The sequence below is a fragment of the Sus scrofa genome, chromosome 6 (assembly GCF_000003025.6).
Source record: "Sus scrofa isolate TJ Tabasco breed Duroc chromosome 6, Sscrofa11.1, whole genome shotgun sequence".
Taxonomy (NCBI): Eukaryota; Metazoa; Chordata; class Mammalia; order Artiodactyla; family Suidae; genus Sus; species Sus scrofa.
In genome coordinates, this window is record NC_010448.4 from 18,815,233 (window position 1) to 18,828,504 (window position 13,272).

At 47.6% G+C, this 13,272-nt stretch overlaps 1 protein-coding gene across 5 annotated transcripts in view; it reads left to right on the forward strand.

Annotated features, from left to right (window-relative positions):
- Nucleotides 1–12,473, forward strand: part of NUP93 (nucleoporin 93) — a 115,837-nt gene extending 103,364 nt beyond the window's left edge. For 2 of the 5 annotated variants that reach the window (XM_021093394.1, XM_021093395.1), the window contains 13 exons: nt 110–267; nt 1,459–1,624; nt 1,894–1,987; nt 2,771–2,962; nt 3,688–3,814; nt 3,926–3,998; nt 4,231–4,275; nt 5,823–5,939; nt 6,976–7,094; nt 7,785–7,902; nt 8,351–8,434; nt 9,766–9,894; nt 12,199–12,473. In XM_021093394.1, the coding sequence (XP_020949053.1) occupies nt 110–267; nt 1,459–1,624; nt 1,894–1,987; nt 2,771–2,962; nt 3,688–3,814; nt 3,926–3,998; nt 4,231–4,275; nt 5,823–5,939; nt 6,976–7,094; nt 7,785–7,902; nt 8,351–8,434; nt 9,766–9,894; nt 12,199–12,243 (1,467 nt within the window). In that variant the 3' untranslated portion in view covers nt 12,244–12,473. 5 annotated transcript variants of the gene reach the window in all.

A 13,272-nucleotide genomic window follows, 5' to 3' on the forward strand; every position in this document is an offset into this window, starting at 1 on the left:
TGAGAGTAAGTGACTCAATACAAGAAGAGGGCTTAGCTGAGGGCCAGCGCATCGAAAGCCATCACTTAGCTTTGGTTGCCTGTTTATTCAAGCACCATTCCTCTTTTAGGATGGAGAGGTGGAAGGCCATCCCGTGTGGGCCTTAATTTATTACTGCATGCGCTGTGGAGACCTGCTTGCCGCCTCACAGGTGGTTAACCGCGCTCAGCACCAGCTGGGAGAGTTTAAAACTTGGTTCCAGGAGTACATGAACAGCAAGGACAGAAGGTACGGTCAGTGAGACGGTGCATCTACAGGGCAGCCTCCGCTGGCATTGCTCTCTCCCTTGTGCATGGCTCCAGATAAGTTTCTCCTTGGGAAGAAATGAAGTTTAGAAAACAAGTAGAACTCTGGAGAATAACAGTTGAAAACATTAAAAGAGCCCCATTCTGACACCAATGTCTAGACTTACAAAATCCAAGGCATAGCATAGACACTCTATAAAATGAAACCTTGTTGTTACACTTGGTTTATTCTTGTTCAGTGCTTTTCTGGTTGGCCCAAATAAAAATATGTTGTCAGAGTTCCCTCATGGCTCAGCAGGTTAAAGATTGGCATTGTCACTGCTGTGGCTGTGGTTACAGCTGTGGCACAGGTTCGATCCCTGGCCTGCATGCCGTGGGTGCAGCCAGAAAAAAAAAAGAAAAAGAATAAGAAAATAGGTTGTCATACATTTCATAGCTCAAAGGACAGAATTAGAAGTTAGCAAACTTGAGGTGTAATCATTGAATGAATTCACTAAGGTTTTTGTTGTTGTTTATTAGTTCCCTTGCATTAAAGGAACTGCTAAGCATTATTTTTTCTCTGGATTTTGTTAATGTAATTGGACTTAAGTTCATATCTGAACTCAATTTAAATATATGCACTTGCATGTAGAAGAAATAATGTTACCCGAGCAATACTTCTGGAAAACTAGGGTTACTTTTTTAGGCAGTGTCAGTTGTCTTGTTCGTAAGCCCTTGTCTTGCTGACATTAGAGAGTGTAAAGTAGAATTAACGTCTTAGCGTTCCCCCAGTGGGAGACCCTGAGGCGAGGACTTGAGTGTAGGGAGGTGACCTCTCAGGGACAAGGGAGTGGAGAGGCCAGCTTGGGACTGAGAGAGGAACTGACTGCCCTTGGCCATCACTGCTTGAGGACTGCTGGGGAGTGGGGTGGAGGACTGATTCCCCAGAGAGTCTCACGTGCCCCTGAAGGCTGCTACTTGAGAAAGAAGCCAGCAGCCAGAGGCGCCGGTGCTGGTACCTACCTGCAGGTCAGGTTAAAGCGAGGGTACCCAGGGGAGTGTGGGCAGGACCGTTCTGTTACCCTCTCTGAAGTAAGGCTTTGTGCCCCTGTTCCGTGGTTGGGACCTGGGTGCTGTCAGATGCCCTTGGGGACCCTCAGCATGTGTGCATGTGTATCTGTTCCTTTGTCTTTAGATTGTCCCCAGCTACAGAGAACAAGCTCCGGCTGCATTACCGCAGGGCCCTCAGGAACAACACGGATCCCTACAAACGGGCCGTGTACTGTATCATCGGCAGATGTGATGTCACCGACAACCAGAGCGAGGTGGCCGACAAAACCGAGGACTACCTGTGGCTCAAGGCAGGCGCTGCTTCCCTTGCCCAGTAGAACATTTGCCCCCTCCCCCTTCTCGTGCTCTGCAAGCAGATTTTACTGTTTAATGCATGACGCCAGTAAGGTGGCCTGACTGGTGGATTTCCTGTCTCCTGGCCCATTTTTTACGGTGTAATATTCCCAACAAGTAAATTGCAGTTAGCAGAGCCTCGAGCATGGCTGCTGACTGGCTACAACGCCACACCCGGCTTGGGAAGTAGTTTATACCAATGCCTGTGTTTCTCTTGGGGGTTTAGTTGAACCAGGTGTGTTTTGATGACGACGGCACCAGCTCCCCACAAGACAGGCTCACTCTCTCTCAGTTCCAGAAACAGTTGTTGGAAGACTATGGTAAGATACCGTGAACATAACTGCCTTATCGCTCTTGTGCACCTAAGGTTACTGCTTCGCTTTTTTCTGGAAATTCCTTCCTCTCTAAACACTGTCTTTCCTTCAGAATGCAGTGGATCTTCAAAACAGAATGCAACAGAGCAGTGATTTCAAATTTGAGTAGACGCCATATGGCCTTAAGCAGCGTATTGTGACTCATATGGTTGTTTACAGTAAACTCTTTCCTCTAGTTCTTAGACCTGCTCTGGTAGACATTTGCTCAGAGAGACGTAACGGACCTGGCCATTGCTTCCTCACATCTCAACAGTGGCTGTATCTGAGCACAAACAAGGGAGAAATAGCTTTCCTTTTTTGTCCTTCTCTCATTGTTTAAAAATTCTGGAAAGAAAAGGTTCCAACTAGTGGTCGGCAATGTTGAATGCAAACATCTGTGAACCTCAGTGAACTGAAGCCTTGAAATCTTCATTCCTCTCCTATTGAGTGACTCTTAACAGGTTAAAGAAGATAAACAGCCCCCTTTGTATTTTAAGGTCCTGAACTGATACAGGCAGTTTGGGTTTTACAGCGTGGCCGCCACTCAGCTGTGTGGTGAGGTCTGGAGGACGTGGAAGCTGGGCGAGGCTGGAGTAGCGTCCGCTGTGTCCAGAGCCCCTGCCACCAGCTCAGGCGGAGCTGGGGCTTTCGTCCTGCCCAGCAAGTCCTGAGCACACAGGCCTCTGCCTGGGCTCGGGGCTGCCCGTAGGCTGGCTCCTTCTGAGTCAGTTTGACCTCCTCTCCCTCTAGGCGAGTCCCACTTCACGGTGAACCAGCAGCCCTTCCTCTACTTCCAAGTGCTCTTCCTGACAGCGCAGTTTGAAGCTGCAATTGCCTTTCTCTTCCGCATGGAGCGGCTGCGCTGCCATGCTGTCCACGTGGCACTGGTGCTCTTTGAGCTGAAGCTGCTTTTAAAATCCTCGGGACAGAGCGCCCAGCTCCGTAAGTATTTGTTGACAGTGGCATAGCCATAACGCATCCCCATGGCTGGCGGTGGACATAGAGTGCAGCCAGCAAGGATTTGGACAAATAAATAGTTTAGAGTGTTAGAGACAGTTGGGCTTCTGTAGGATGATTAGTGTGAGAGTTCATGCCTGCCCCTCTCCCCCAGTTAGTATTCCCTGGGGTGTTTAATATATTAAATGCTGTGCAGAGTGCTAGTTTATAGTGGCCAGTCAGGTTGCCTAGAGGGTAGTGCAGGAGAAGCAGCCCCTGGAGTCGTGATTCTGGTTCCCATTAGGGCTCTGACTGGGGACCCTGGAAGCCCCACCAGCCATCTTCTGCTCGTACCTGCCTGGGTGGGAGTCAGGCGAGGAGAGAAGATAAATATTCGGGAGGGGCTGCCGCTTCCTTAGCACGGCAGCATCACCCCAGAGCACATGTCTTATTGGTCGGTTGTCTCCCTCTTTTCATTCAGAGCCTAGCCTGCTGGTAGTTTACTACCATGCTGTTTCCTCCACTCTGTACTTGGGATGAAATTGAGGACAGGGTAGTGAAGGGACTTGGCCAAAGCTCTCCTTTCCAAACACTGGCTGGGCTGCAGGAGCAGGTGCTGCTGGGTCTTTGGAGTCAGTTCCTATAGTTCCTGGTGGGGTGGGCTGGCGGGGGGGGGGGGTGAGGGTCAGAAGGCAGTGTGGTTGTGACCCATTCTGTCCCCCTTGGTGCAGTCAGCCATGAGCCCGGTGACCCTCCCTGCATGCGGAGGCTGAACTTTGTGAGGCTGCTCATGCTCTACACCCGCAAGTTTGAGTCCACGGACCCGAGGGAGGCCCTCCAGTACTTTTACTTCCTCAGGTTAGACTGGCTTTTGAACATTTACTTCAGCTGGTTTTGATTTCTGCCATTGTGGGAATGACAGAGTCCTTGAGGCCACACCTGAAACCAGGTTGTTTGTGTCCATTCCAGGGATGAGAAGGATAGTCAAGGAGAAAATATGTTTCTGCGCTGTGTGAGCGAGCTGGTGGTAGAAAGTCGAGAGGTATGTCTATTTCGTTTTCCACCCTCTGATTTCCAGTATACATGTTCTCAAGCTAATGTGATACCTGATGAGGTCTGAGTTTGGTGGATGTGGCCAGGAGGGCTTTGGAGTTTTCTTTGCTTTCTGACTGTGAAAATATTGATTCAGTCTCATTGTTCTTGTCTCCAAAGAATTGTGGATTATGTGTATATCCTCATTCAGTAAATTGAGTAAACTTTTTTTGTCTCTGCAGTTTGATATGATTCTTGGGAAACTAGAGAATGATGGAAGTAGAAAGGTGAGTAAAATGCACCGCTAGAGATGTGTGAATTTACAATTGGGGGTTTATAATTGTCAAAGGAATATAGTTAGATTTTGGAAGTCAAGGTACTGAAGATGCAAATTGGAATGAAGTTGCCTCTTTTTAAAAACAAAGAATGAAAATTACGGGCCCCAAACGATGGCCTTGATTTTGCGCACATTGATGTTTCTCCTTAAAATGTGTAAATTTGTGATTCGAGAGCGTTTTAAATTACGTTCAGAATACTGAATCTGTTCATGCCTGCCATTTTTTACCTGAGAAGGCTACGTTCTGCCATTCTTAATTTAGAATATATGCAAGAAAGGAATAGATTATGGCACTTACTCTCCCCAGATGGGAAAGTTAGAAATCCACTTGACCTGTCTCAAAAGGTAGTTTCCGAGGACTCAGAACCCTACACTACCCCAGAGATGCAGCTGCTGCTGTGGGCCTTAGATTCCCTGAGACCCATCATGCCTATTGGGCAATGTAGCAGAAGGGGCAGAGGCCCTGGTGTCACAGACCAGTCCTGACCCCACTCAGTCATGCTCCTTGTGGGGTCACCTGCCTCTCTCTTGTCACTGCTGTGGCTCACATTTGATTCCTGGCCCAGGAACTTATGCATGCCAAAGGTGTGACTTACAGCCAGCAATTGCAAGATGAGCTCACACCACGTACACTGTCCAGTGTAGAAGACCAGTTGGCAGTGCTGGTGACAGTGGCCATGCTTATTGAGTAGTGACAGCTGCCTGTGTTGAATGCTTAACATGAATTATCTCACCTAATTGCCACAGTAACCTAAGACAGTGGGAACCCTTATCTTTTTTCCAAGGGAGGAAGTAGAGACAAGAGAGGTTAATTATATACTCAAGGTCGTATAGCTAGTAAGAAAGGGAGCTGGAATTTGAACCCAGTCCTTTTTAACCCCAGAACCTCTTCACTGATCTCTCGAGCTGCCATCGTCGGGGGAGCAGGTCACCCTGATTGGTCCAGCTCAGATGGAGAATCAGACGGCCAATCAGACGTCACGCTATCTCCCCTCTCTCTGTGGTTCCTAAGGCCTCTCCCATAGTCTCTTGACCATTTGGTTGCAGCTGAGTGATTTTTTTTTTTTTTAAATATCCTGACACCACTTGCCATATGTTTTTTCAGGACTGGGTTTCTTTTGCCATCTGTCTTAGCAAATTCAAAATCTTTCAGATATTTTCTCTAAGCCTCCTAATTTTTTCCCCCTACTCATCAGCAAAGTTGAAATCACTGATAATTTCTCCTACTCTGGATCATTTTTTAGAAAATCAGAAAACCCAGAGTCTTATTGCTGACTCCTCTGTACCGCCTGTGAGTCTGCCTCTTCGTGTATAGTTTCTTTGGTCCTTTTCATATTTTCAAGAAAGCCAGAGTCTAGCTGATGAAATACATGCATTGCCCAGGGCAAGCATTTTCAGTTAAAGAAGTTTTCGGATCCCAGTTGCTTCTCTGTGTTTAAAATAACAGTTCTATTCCCCCGTTTCTCTCTTCCTCTCCTCCATAATTTGTTTTGTCAGCCTGGAGTCATAGATAAGTTTACTAGTGACACAAAGCCTATTATCAACAAAGTTGCTTCTGTGGCAGAAAACAAAGGACTGTTTGAAGAAGCAGCAAAGCTTTATGACCTTGCCAAGGTAAAATGTGCCCTTTCCTTCTTCTGCACTTTATAGATCTGTCAGCCTTTGGGCATTAAATGCACAAACATTTCGGAGGTGCTGTTGTTGTACCCCTCTCCCTGCTAAGGCATTTTCTCCTAGTGCTCAGGCAGTTCATGGTCCAGTCAAGGCGAAATTCCCATTTTACAGAATTGTTTCTGCCCATAAGGTATTTCTGGCCAAACAAAAGCAACATATTGAGAGGACATCCTGAAGGCCTTGAGCTGTCGTCTCACTGGCAGCAGAGTAAGCATCCATCATGTTTGGGTAGTGAAGCTACCGGTGCAGATGCCCGGTGCTCCCCCTCTGGGCAGCCGCAGACGGGCTGGTGATGGGGGTGTGCTAGGGAACAAAACAGCAGCCCAGGAGTTCTGAGAGAGCTGGAGTAAGCAGTGCTTCCTCAGAACATGCATGAACACTGATGACTCTGTGGCTTCAAGATTGCATTCTCTCCTTTTACCAACTGAGAAAAGTGGGCAAAAAGAGAGTTGTAATTCATTTTTTAAATTTAAAAATGTTTTGATTGTGGTCTGATTAAAAGGTATAAAAATGTAGTAATAGGGAGTTCCCGTCGTGGCGCAGTGGTTAGCGAATCCGACTGGGAACCATGAGGTTGCGGGTTCGGTCCCTGCCCTTGCTCAGTGGGTTAACGATCCGGCATTGCCATGAGCAGTGGTGTAGGTTGCAGACGCGGCTCGGATCCTGCGTTGCGGTGGCTCTGGCCTAGGCCGGTGGCTACAGCTCCGATTCAACCCCTAGCCTGGGAACCTCCATATGCCTCGGGAGCGGCCCAAAGAAATAGCAAAAAGACAAAAAGACCAAAAAAAAAATATATATATATATAGTTATAATCCAGTGTACCTCTTGATGGCCTTCCCAGAGGTATATATCCATGTCATCACCATCCAGTCAAGAAACAACAGAAATTCCCGCTTTTGCTTTGGTTATTTAGTTTTTTCCCTCTTACTGATTATTTTTTAATTGATTCCTCCCTTAATTTACCAAAATCGAACAGAATGCTGACAAGGTGCTGGAGCTGATGAACAAACTGCTCAGCCCTGTCGTCCCCCAGATCAGTGCGCCACAGTCCAACAAGGAGAGGCTGAAGAACATGGCGCTCTCCATCGCAGAACGGTAAGAGCCGGCTCCCAGGGGCCCTGGGGCTCCCAGCACCCACCCAGCTGCATCTTCGGCTTTACTGTAACGTCTAAGTTCCCCAGAGTGGCTCTACTGCCTCGTCACTGCACCAGCAATGAGTTCCTGATCCCCTACATCATAACCAACACTTGGTCCTGTCACTTGGTAAACATTTTTGCCAAGAAGAAGGGTATGAAAGCATTTTAATCCTACCTAATTCTAGGCATTGTACCCATCTGCATACCATTAGCAGCCATCCCAAAGGCATTTTGGAATGGAGCTAGTGATGGATGGATGGGGGAATTCTTAGAGGTGTAGTGGCCAGTGTTTCAGGATCTACTTTTATCCCCATGACTTAGCGGAGTTATCCTACTTCAACTGGTGTAACTCCCAGGCTGTGGTGACAGGCCTCACTTTCTGTGCCCTCTACAGATATACCTAGTGAAGTTGACCCAGAGAAAACTGGGTTGGAGCTGCTCACTGAAAGGGAGGCCGAATATTTATAGGTGGATTTCTATCAAGTCCACCATTAAATGCTTGACCATTTCAAAGGAAACACTATTTTCTACACCCTCGTTCATCTCATCTAGAGAGGTTTTGACATTAATCACATGCTATCCTCAAGTTATAGATTGCACCGAAATTCCTCATCTACTCATACTTCCCTTCCCTCTTTTTGTGCTTCAGGTATAGGGCTCAGGGAATCAGTGCAAATAAATTTGTGGACTCCACGTTCTATCTTCTGTTGGACTTGATCACCTTTTTTGACGAGTATCACAGTGGGCATATTGACAGAGCCTTTGATGTAAGTTTCAGGAGGGGTGTTTGAAGTGCAAGTTAATGTATGCCCTTGAAAAATGAGAATGTTTCATGGGACTCATTTAAAACAAAGGAAATGTCACTGATAGGCCTGTTAAGTGAAGAAGGACAAGTATGATCCTGGGAATTTTAAAAGGATTTCTGTGTTGCTCTTTTTTTTTTCTTTTTCTTTTTTCTATTCCTTTCTTCTTTAGTCTAAAAGCAGAATGGTTTCTCGGAGTAATTTGAAATCTCTCAATTGTGAAACTACCTCAGAAAACAAGGATAGGAATTGAGTCAGTCAGCAAGTAAGAATCAAAGCCTTTGTACTAGGGGGTAGCATTTGCTATTAAGAAGCCCGTTATGAACATGTTAGATGCTGACTATGTGTTTAAGGAAATGAAATGACTCTGATGGTTGTATCTTATGGGGATGCTGGGGTTTGTTTTAAACAGATAATTGATCGCTTGAAGCTAGTGCCTCTGAATCAGGAAAGTGTGGAAGAAAGAGTGGCTGCCTTCAGAAATTTCAGTGATGAGGTGAGTCCTTTTCTTCCTGAAATAAAAAATTCCTTTTTCCCCACTTCCACTGAAAGCTTTTGTTTTAATGTAGCCAGTCACTTTAAGAGTCCTACTGCAGTCACCGTCCACACTCAGATGAGTCCAATTCCAGGCTTCCTGGGCTGGTTTTTCTGCAAGTAAACGTATCCCCATTAGATTATTGTCTCAGAAAAGATACTTGCCTTAGTGATCAAACATGTTCTTGGGAGAAATAGGTTTTTTTGTTGATCCTTTGAGATCTGGTTTAATTCTTTATTATCCACTTGTCCTAGAGGTTATGTCAGTGATCTTATCTGAGTAGTTCCATTGGGCATAGAAACGTGCGTCATGATACACTTGCTTCCTTCCCTTCTCTGAGCTGTTTTGTCTCAAGAAGCAGGTGCAGTGACCATGGACTCACTTAGCCCCAGAGCCACCACCATCTCTGTAGGGTCTATCACATGTGTCGATGCCTAGCCCAGGGTGCTCGTCTGGGCTGCACACTGGAATTGCTAGACCTTTAAAAAAATCTTCATGCACAAGCCCAAAAATTCTGGTTTCCCTGATCTGGACTGCAGCCCAGACCTCTGCTGGGTATTCCCATGTGAACCTGGGGTAAGACTCTTCTCTAGAATCACAGGCAGCAGGGCCAGCTGCCTAGTTCAGGGATGTTGCTGACAGTGTTTCAACTTAAAACAGTTACTCTATAGGCACATGCCTTTCGTTTCTCTGCTAGAGGAAGAAGGAAGGCAGCTTCTGCATGTGGGCTGGGGCCCTGCCTGCTGTGGTATGCACAGTTCTGGAGGTCCTGCCTCTTGGCAGCCTTCCCTTCACACCTGCTGCAGGTCAACCCCCAGCCACTCCTTTGGTTGTTTTCTTGCCTTCCCTTGGTTACATCATGCATCGTGTCACCTGAAGTGGTGTCCCAGGGCCTGTCCTCATAGACACTCCCAAGGACTCTGCTGGGGCTGTGTAGGGCCACTGGAGACAGTGTGGTAGGTGGGAGGCAGTGCGGAGTGGTGGGACTGGAGAACTTAGCACAGGCAGCCCTACCTACTGACGTTTAGATGAAGCCTTTTTTTTTTTCGGTGATGGCTCTGCTGACCAGATGCAGTCAGCATGCTTTCACCTAGAAGGACTGGCTCAAGAAGGGAGCAGAAGAGTGACCCACCTGACCTGAGCAGCGCTGCCCGGGCTGTGCTCTCACACTTGATGTTTCAGTGCCGTCAGCTCCTCTCCGGTGGCTGTGTAGCGCCCCATCTGGCAGCTGTAGAGATGGGATGGGACCAGGCGCAACGTGTTCTTTACTTTATGTCCTTCTCTCTGCCCAGATCAGGCACAACCTCTCAGAGGTGCTTCTCGCCACCATGAACATCTTGTTCACACAGTTTAAGAGGCTCAAGGGGACGAGTCCATCCTCGGCATCCAGGCCCCAGCGAGTCATCGAGGACCGTGATTCTGTAAGATCCCAGCGTTGGCCAGAGCCATCGCTGAGAACTACCTTTCTGGTTTGCCGTCCATTGCACCGTCTGACACCATTGCTCTGACCCTAATCTACTCGGGTTTTTTCTTTTTCATTATTGCTGCCTGACACCTGTGTAAAGCTTGTGTCAGGGGACTCTCAGGAGAAATCCAACATTAATGGGGTTGCTACTCTTCTCAAGGTGGCGGGAGGGGGAATGTGCTGAGTCAGTGAATATCTCCCTTAGAGAAATCGAACGAAATGCAAATTTATAGTGATTCCACAAGAATTCCTCCTATTTTAAAGCGCAAGGTGACTTTATGAGTCTCAGTTCAGCACTTTCATGAAAACCGTACGTATGTTTGGTCACCAATTTAGCGAATCCGACTAGGAACCATGAGGTTGCGGGTTCGGTCCCTGCCCTTGCTCAGTGGGTTAACGATCCAGCGTTGCCATGAGCTGTGGTGTAGGTTGCAGATGCCGTTCGGATCCCAGTTGCTGTGGCTCTGGCATAGGCCGGAGGCCACAGCTCCGATTGGACCCCTAGCCTGGGAACCTCCATATGCCGCGGGAGCGGCCCGAGAAACAGCAAAAAGACAAAAAAAAAAAAAAAAAAAAAGAAAAAAAAAAGAAACCAGAGCCTTGAAAACTACCTTCTGCCTCCAGGGATGTCTGTGGGCTCTCTCTGCTCTGACCCCACAGGCACTGTCGTTGTCAGAATGTCTGCCTCCTGAGTAATGGTAGAAGTTTTCACCTTAGGCAGCACACATGCAGTGCTCGGGAGTGGCCCATGGACATGGTGGTCCATCCATGGTGGGCACCAGAGGCAGCTGCTGGTCCACCATCTGCACTTGGACAGGCAAGAGCCTAAACAGGAGATGTGCCAGCGGTGGGCTTGCTTTGGCTGCAGAGTTTTTATGATGAAAGAAACCCAGGGCGGTGCCGTCATGAATATGAGTCCTGAAATGGTGGGTGTTTTGGTATTCTGTGTGCTGCTCACAGGTCAGAGCAGGGCTTGCTCACAGAGAAAGAAAATGTAGCCATTTTCCACATCTGAAGGGAACGGTTGAAAGACGAGCTGGACTCACATTCTGTGTGTGTTTTAATCTCTTTTTTAGGCACTTAGTTTTTACATATGATGGATAGAGCCATCTCCTGTCTTCCTCTTGCCCACCACTCTCCTTTGTAATGACAGGTAGGGTCGAGGAGAGGCTTATGTGTAAAAGCTGCCTGCCCAAGGAGTTGGCTTCATGGTTTAAGTTGCAGTGCTGTTCAGTGAGGGGATGGATTCCTTGGTCTGAACACCCCTGGAGCTCATTTAAAGGAGCTTCAAGTTAGGCATGAGAGCCTGTGCACATTTATGCAGTTTTAAGGGAAATCTAATGTTGCTCTTATCATAAAATTTCTTTTGGTTTGGACATTAATTGGACCTGTACTTGCCAATTCATTTCACGTATCACATGAAAGGCACTTGCCTTTCTATTTTCTTCCTGAATGGTCCCTAAGAGACCAAGGAAGTAATCCTCAATTTTCCTTTAAAGTCTTGTTGCTGGTCCAAAAGATGTGTGTAAACCACCCCCTTCTATTGCACGTACGGTTTCCTTTCTTGCTGGTATGAACATCCAGTGCATCTCAGTATGGGGCAGCCTGAAGCCCTCCTCCTACATTTCTTTTATTCCTTATTCAGTAATTTATCACTTGGAAATTGGAGTGAAGGGTCTTCTTTCTATAGTTGAAACACCTGACAAAAATCTTCTTCCATTCCGGAGCGATCCAGGAATCCCAGAAATACTGTTGTCTGCGAGAAGAGGGCCAAGCCCTTCAGTCAGGAGGGTAGAAATGGAAGGAGTGCAAGGAAAGGGAAGGAAGACGTAGGAGAGGAAAACTGGCAGGGGCTGCACTCAGGTACGGCCTTGCCTCTGGTAGTGCAGATGCTTCGTGAAGGTTCTGCAAACTCTGGTCCCTGTGGCAGCAGGTGGACAGAAACCAGCCAGGGGAGAGAGAGAGGCTCAGGGCGGTGTTGGCAGCTGGTCAGATGTGGCAGGCGAGGCAGCTTGCCTGGCAAGCCCATCCATCTTTTACTAAGTAGGAGGGCTTTGGGATTGGGCCCCAGTGGAAGAGCCTAACTAACTGTGCTGGAGGAACGCACGTGACAGTGGAGGGGTAAGACTGTCATCCACCGCCAGGAATCTGCCCTGGCACCAAGGGGTAGGAGATGGAAGGGGACAGGGTGGTGGTTCCCAGGACAGTGCCCCAAGCTGGAAGTTAACAGGGTTTCTTCTCTGCTTCCCCTTTCTTTCAGCAACTCCGCAGTCAAGCCCGGGCCCTGATTACCTTGCTGGGATGATACCCTACCGGACGTCTGGGGACACCAATGCGAGGCTGGTGCAGATGGAGGTCCTCATGAATTAAGTGCGATGCTCTGAGGGTTCCTGGGGCTGCTGGCTGTCAGTACCTCGGGCGCGGGGCCCCGCCGCAGGGGGAGTCTCTGGTTTTGTTTCTGTTGTGTTTGTTTTGTTTTTTGTATTATGTATTTTTGTCAACACCAATAAATTTCTTTGATTTGTATTTCTTTTCACATTCTTTTACTTTCATTGTTTTTTTTTTTTTTTTTTCCTTTGAAATTTTGTTTCAATTTTTATTTGTGTGGAAGGAAATGTCTTTATTAGTGCTTGGGCTAGAAAATGATAGGCTTATATAGGCATCTATGATTTGGTTAAAGTTGACCTTAAATGATTAAAAATTCACCCAAAATGAGCAAGGAAATGAAGCCTTTGGGAGTTGCTTTTATTTAGATATAATATTCCCTGTAACAGGGTCACAGTTCACTGCATAGTTTCATTTGAATGCGAAAGCCAACCTCAGCCTTGGGCTAGTTAGTCTTTTGGTGTGAAATGCCAAGCAGTCCTTGTCCTCTCTCTTCTCTCGGCTGTGCCTTGGGGTCCAGGGCAGGTCCAAGATCATCCTGCAGATTATCTGCTCTGATCTCAGGATTAATTGAAATCCCACTGGAGATGAAAACATAGGCTAGAAAATGCTGTCCTAAAAAATGAACATTGTCAGTGTCCAAGCCAGAGCTCGAGGAAGGGCAGACCTCACCGCTTCTCCCTCCATAGCTGCCCCACAAGAGGCAGCTGCCTGGGCTTGTGTTCTCCCCTCTTCGCAAGGGCTTCTGAGCCCTTCTGTTCCTTTTTCTAGTGGCTGGTTCCTCTGCTTGGACAGCCCCTCCTTCCTTTCCCCACTCATGTGGCCAGGCCAGCTCGGGCCTCTCTCCGAGTGTCTGATGTACAGGACCCAGACACCAGCAGCCTGGGTATCTGGGCCCTGAGCAGAGGTTGTCCCCCATTGTTGGCCCTGTTTTTCCCGCCACTGGCCC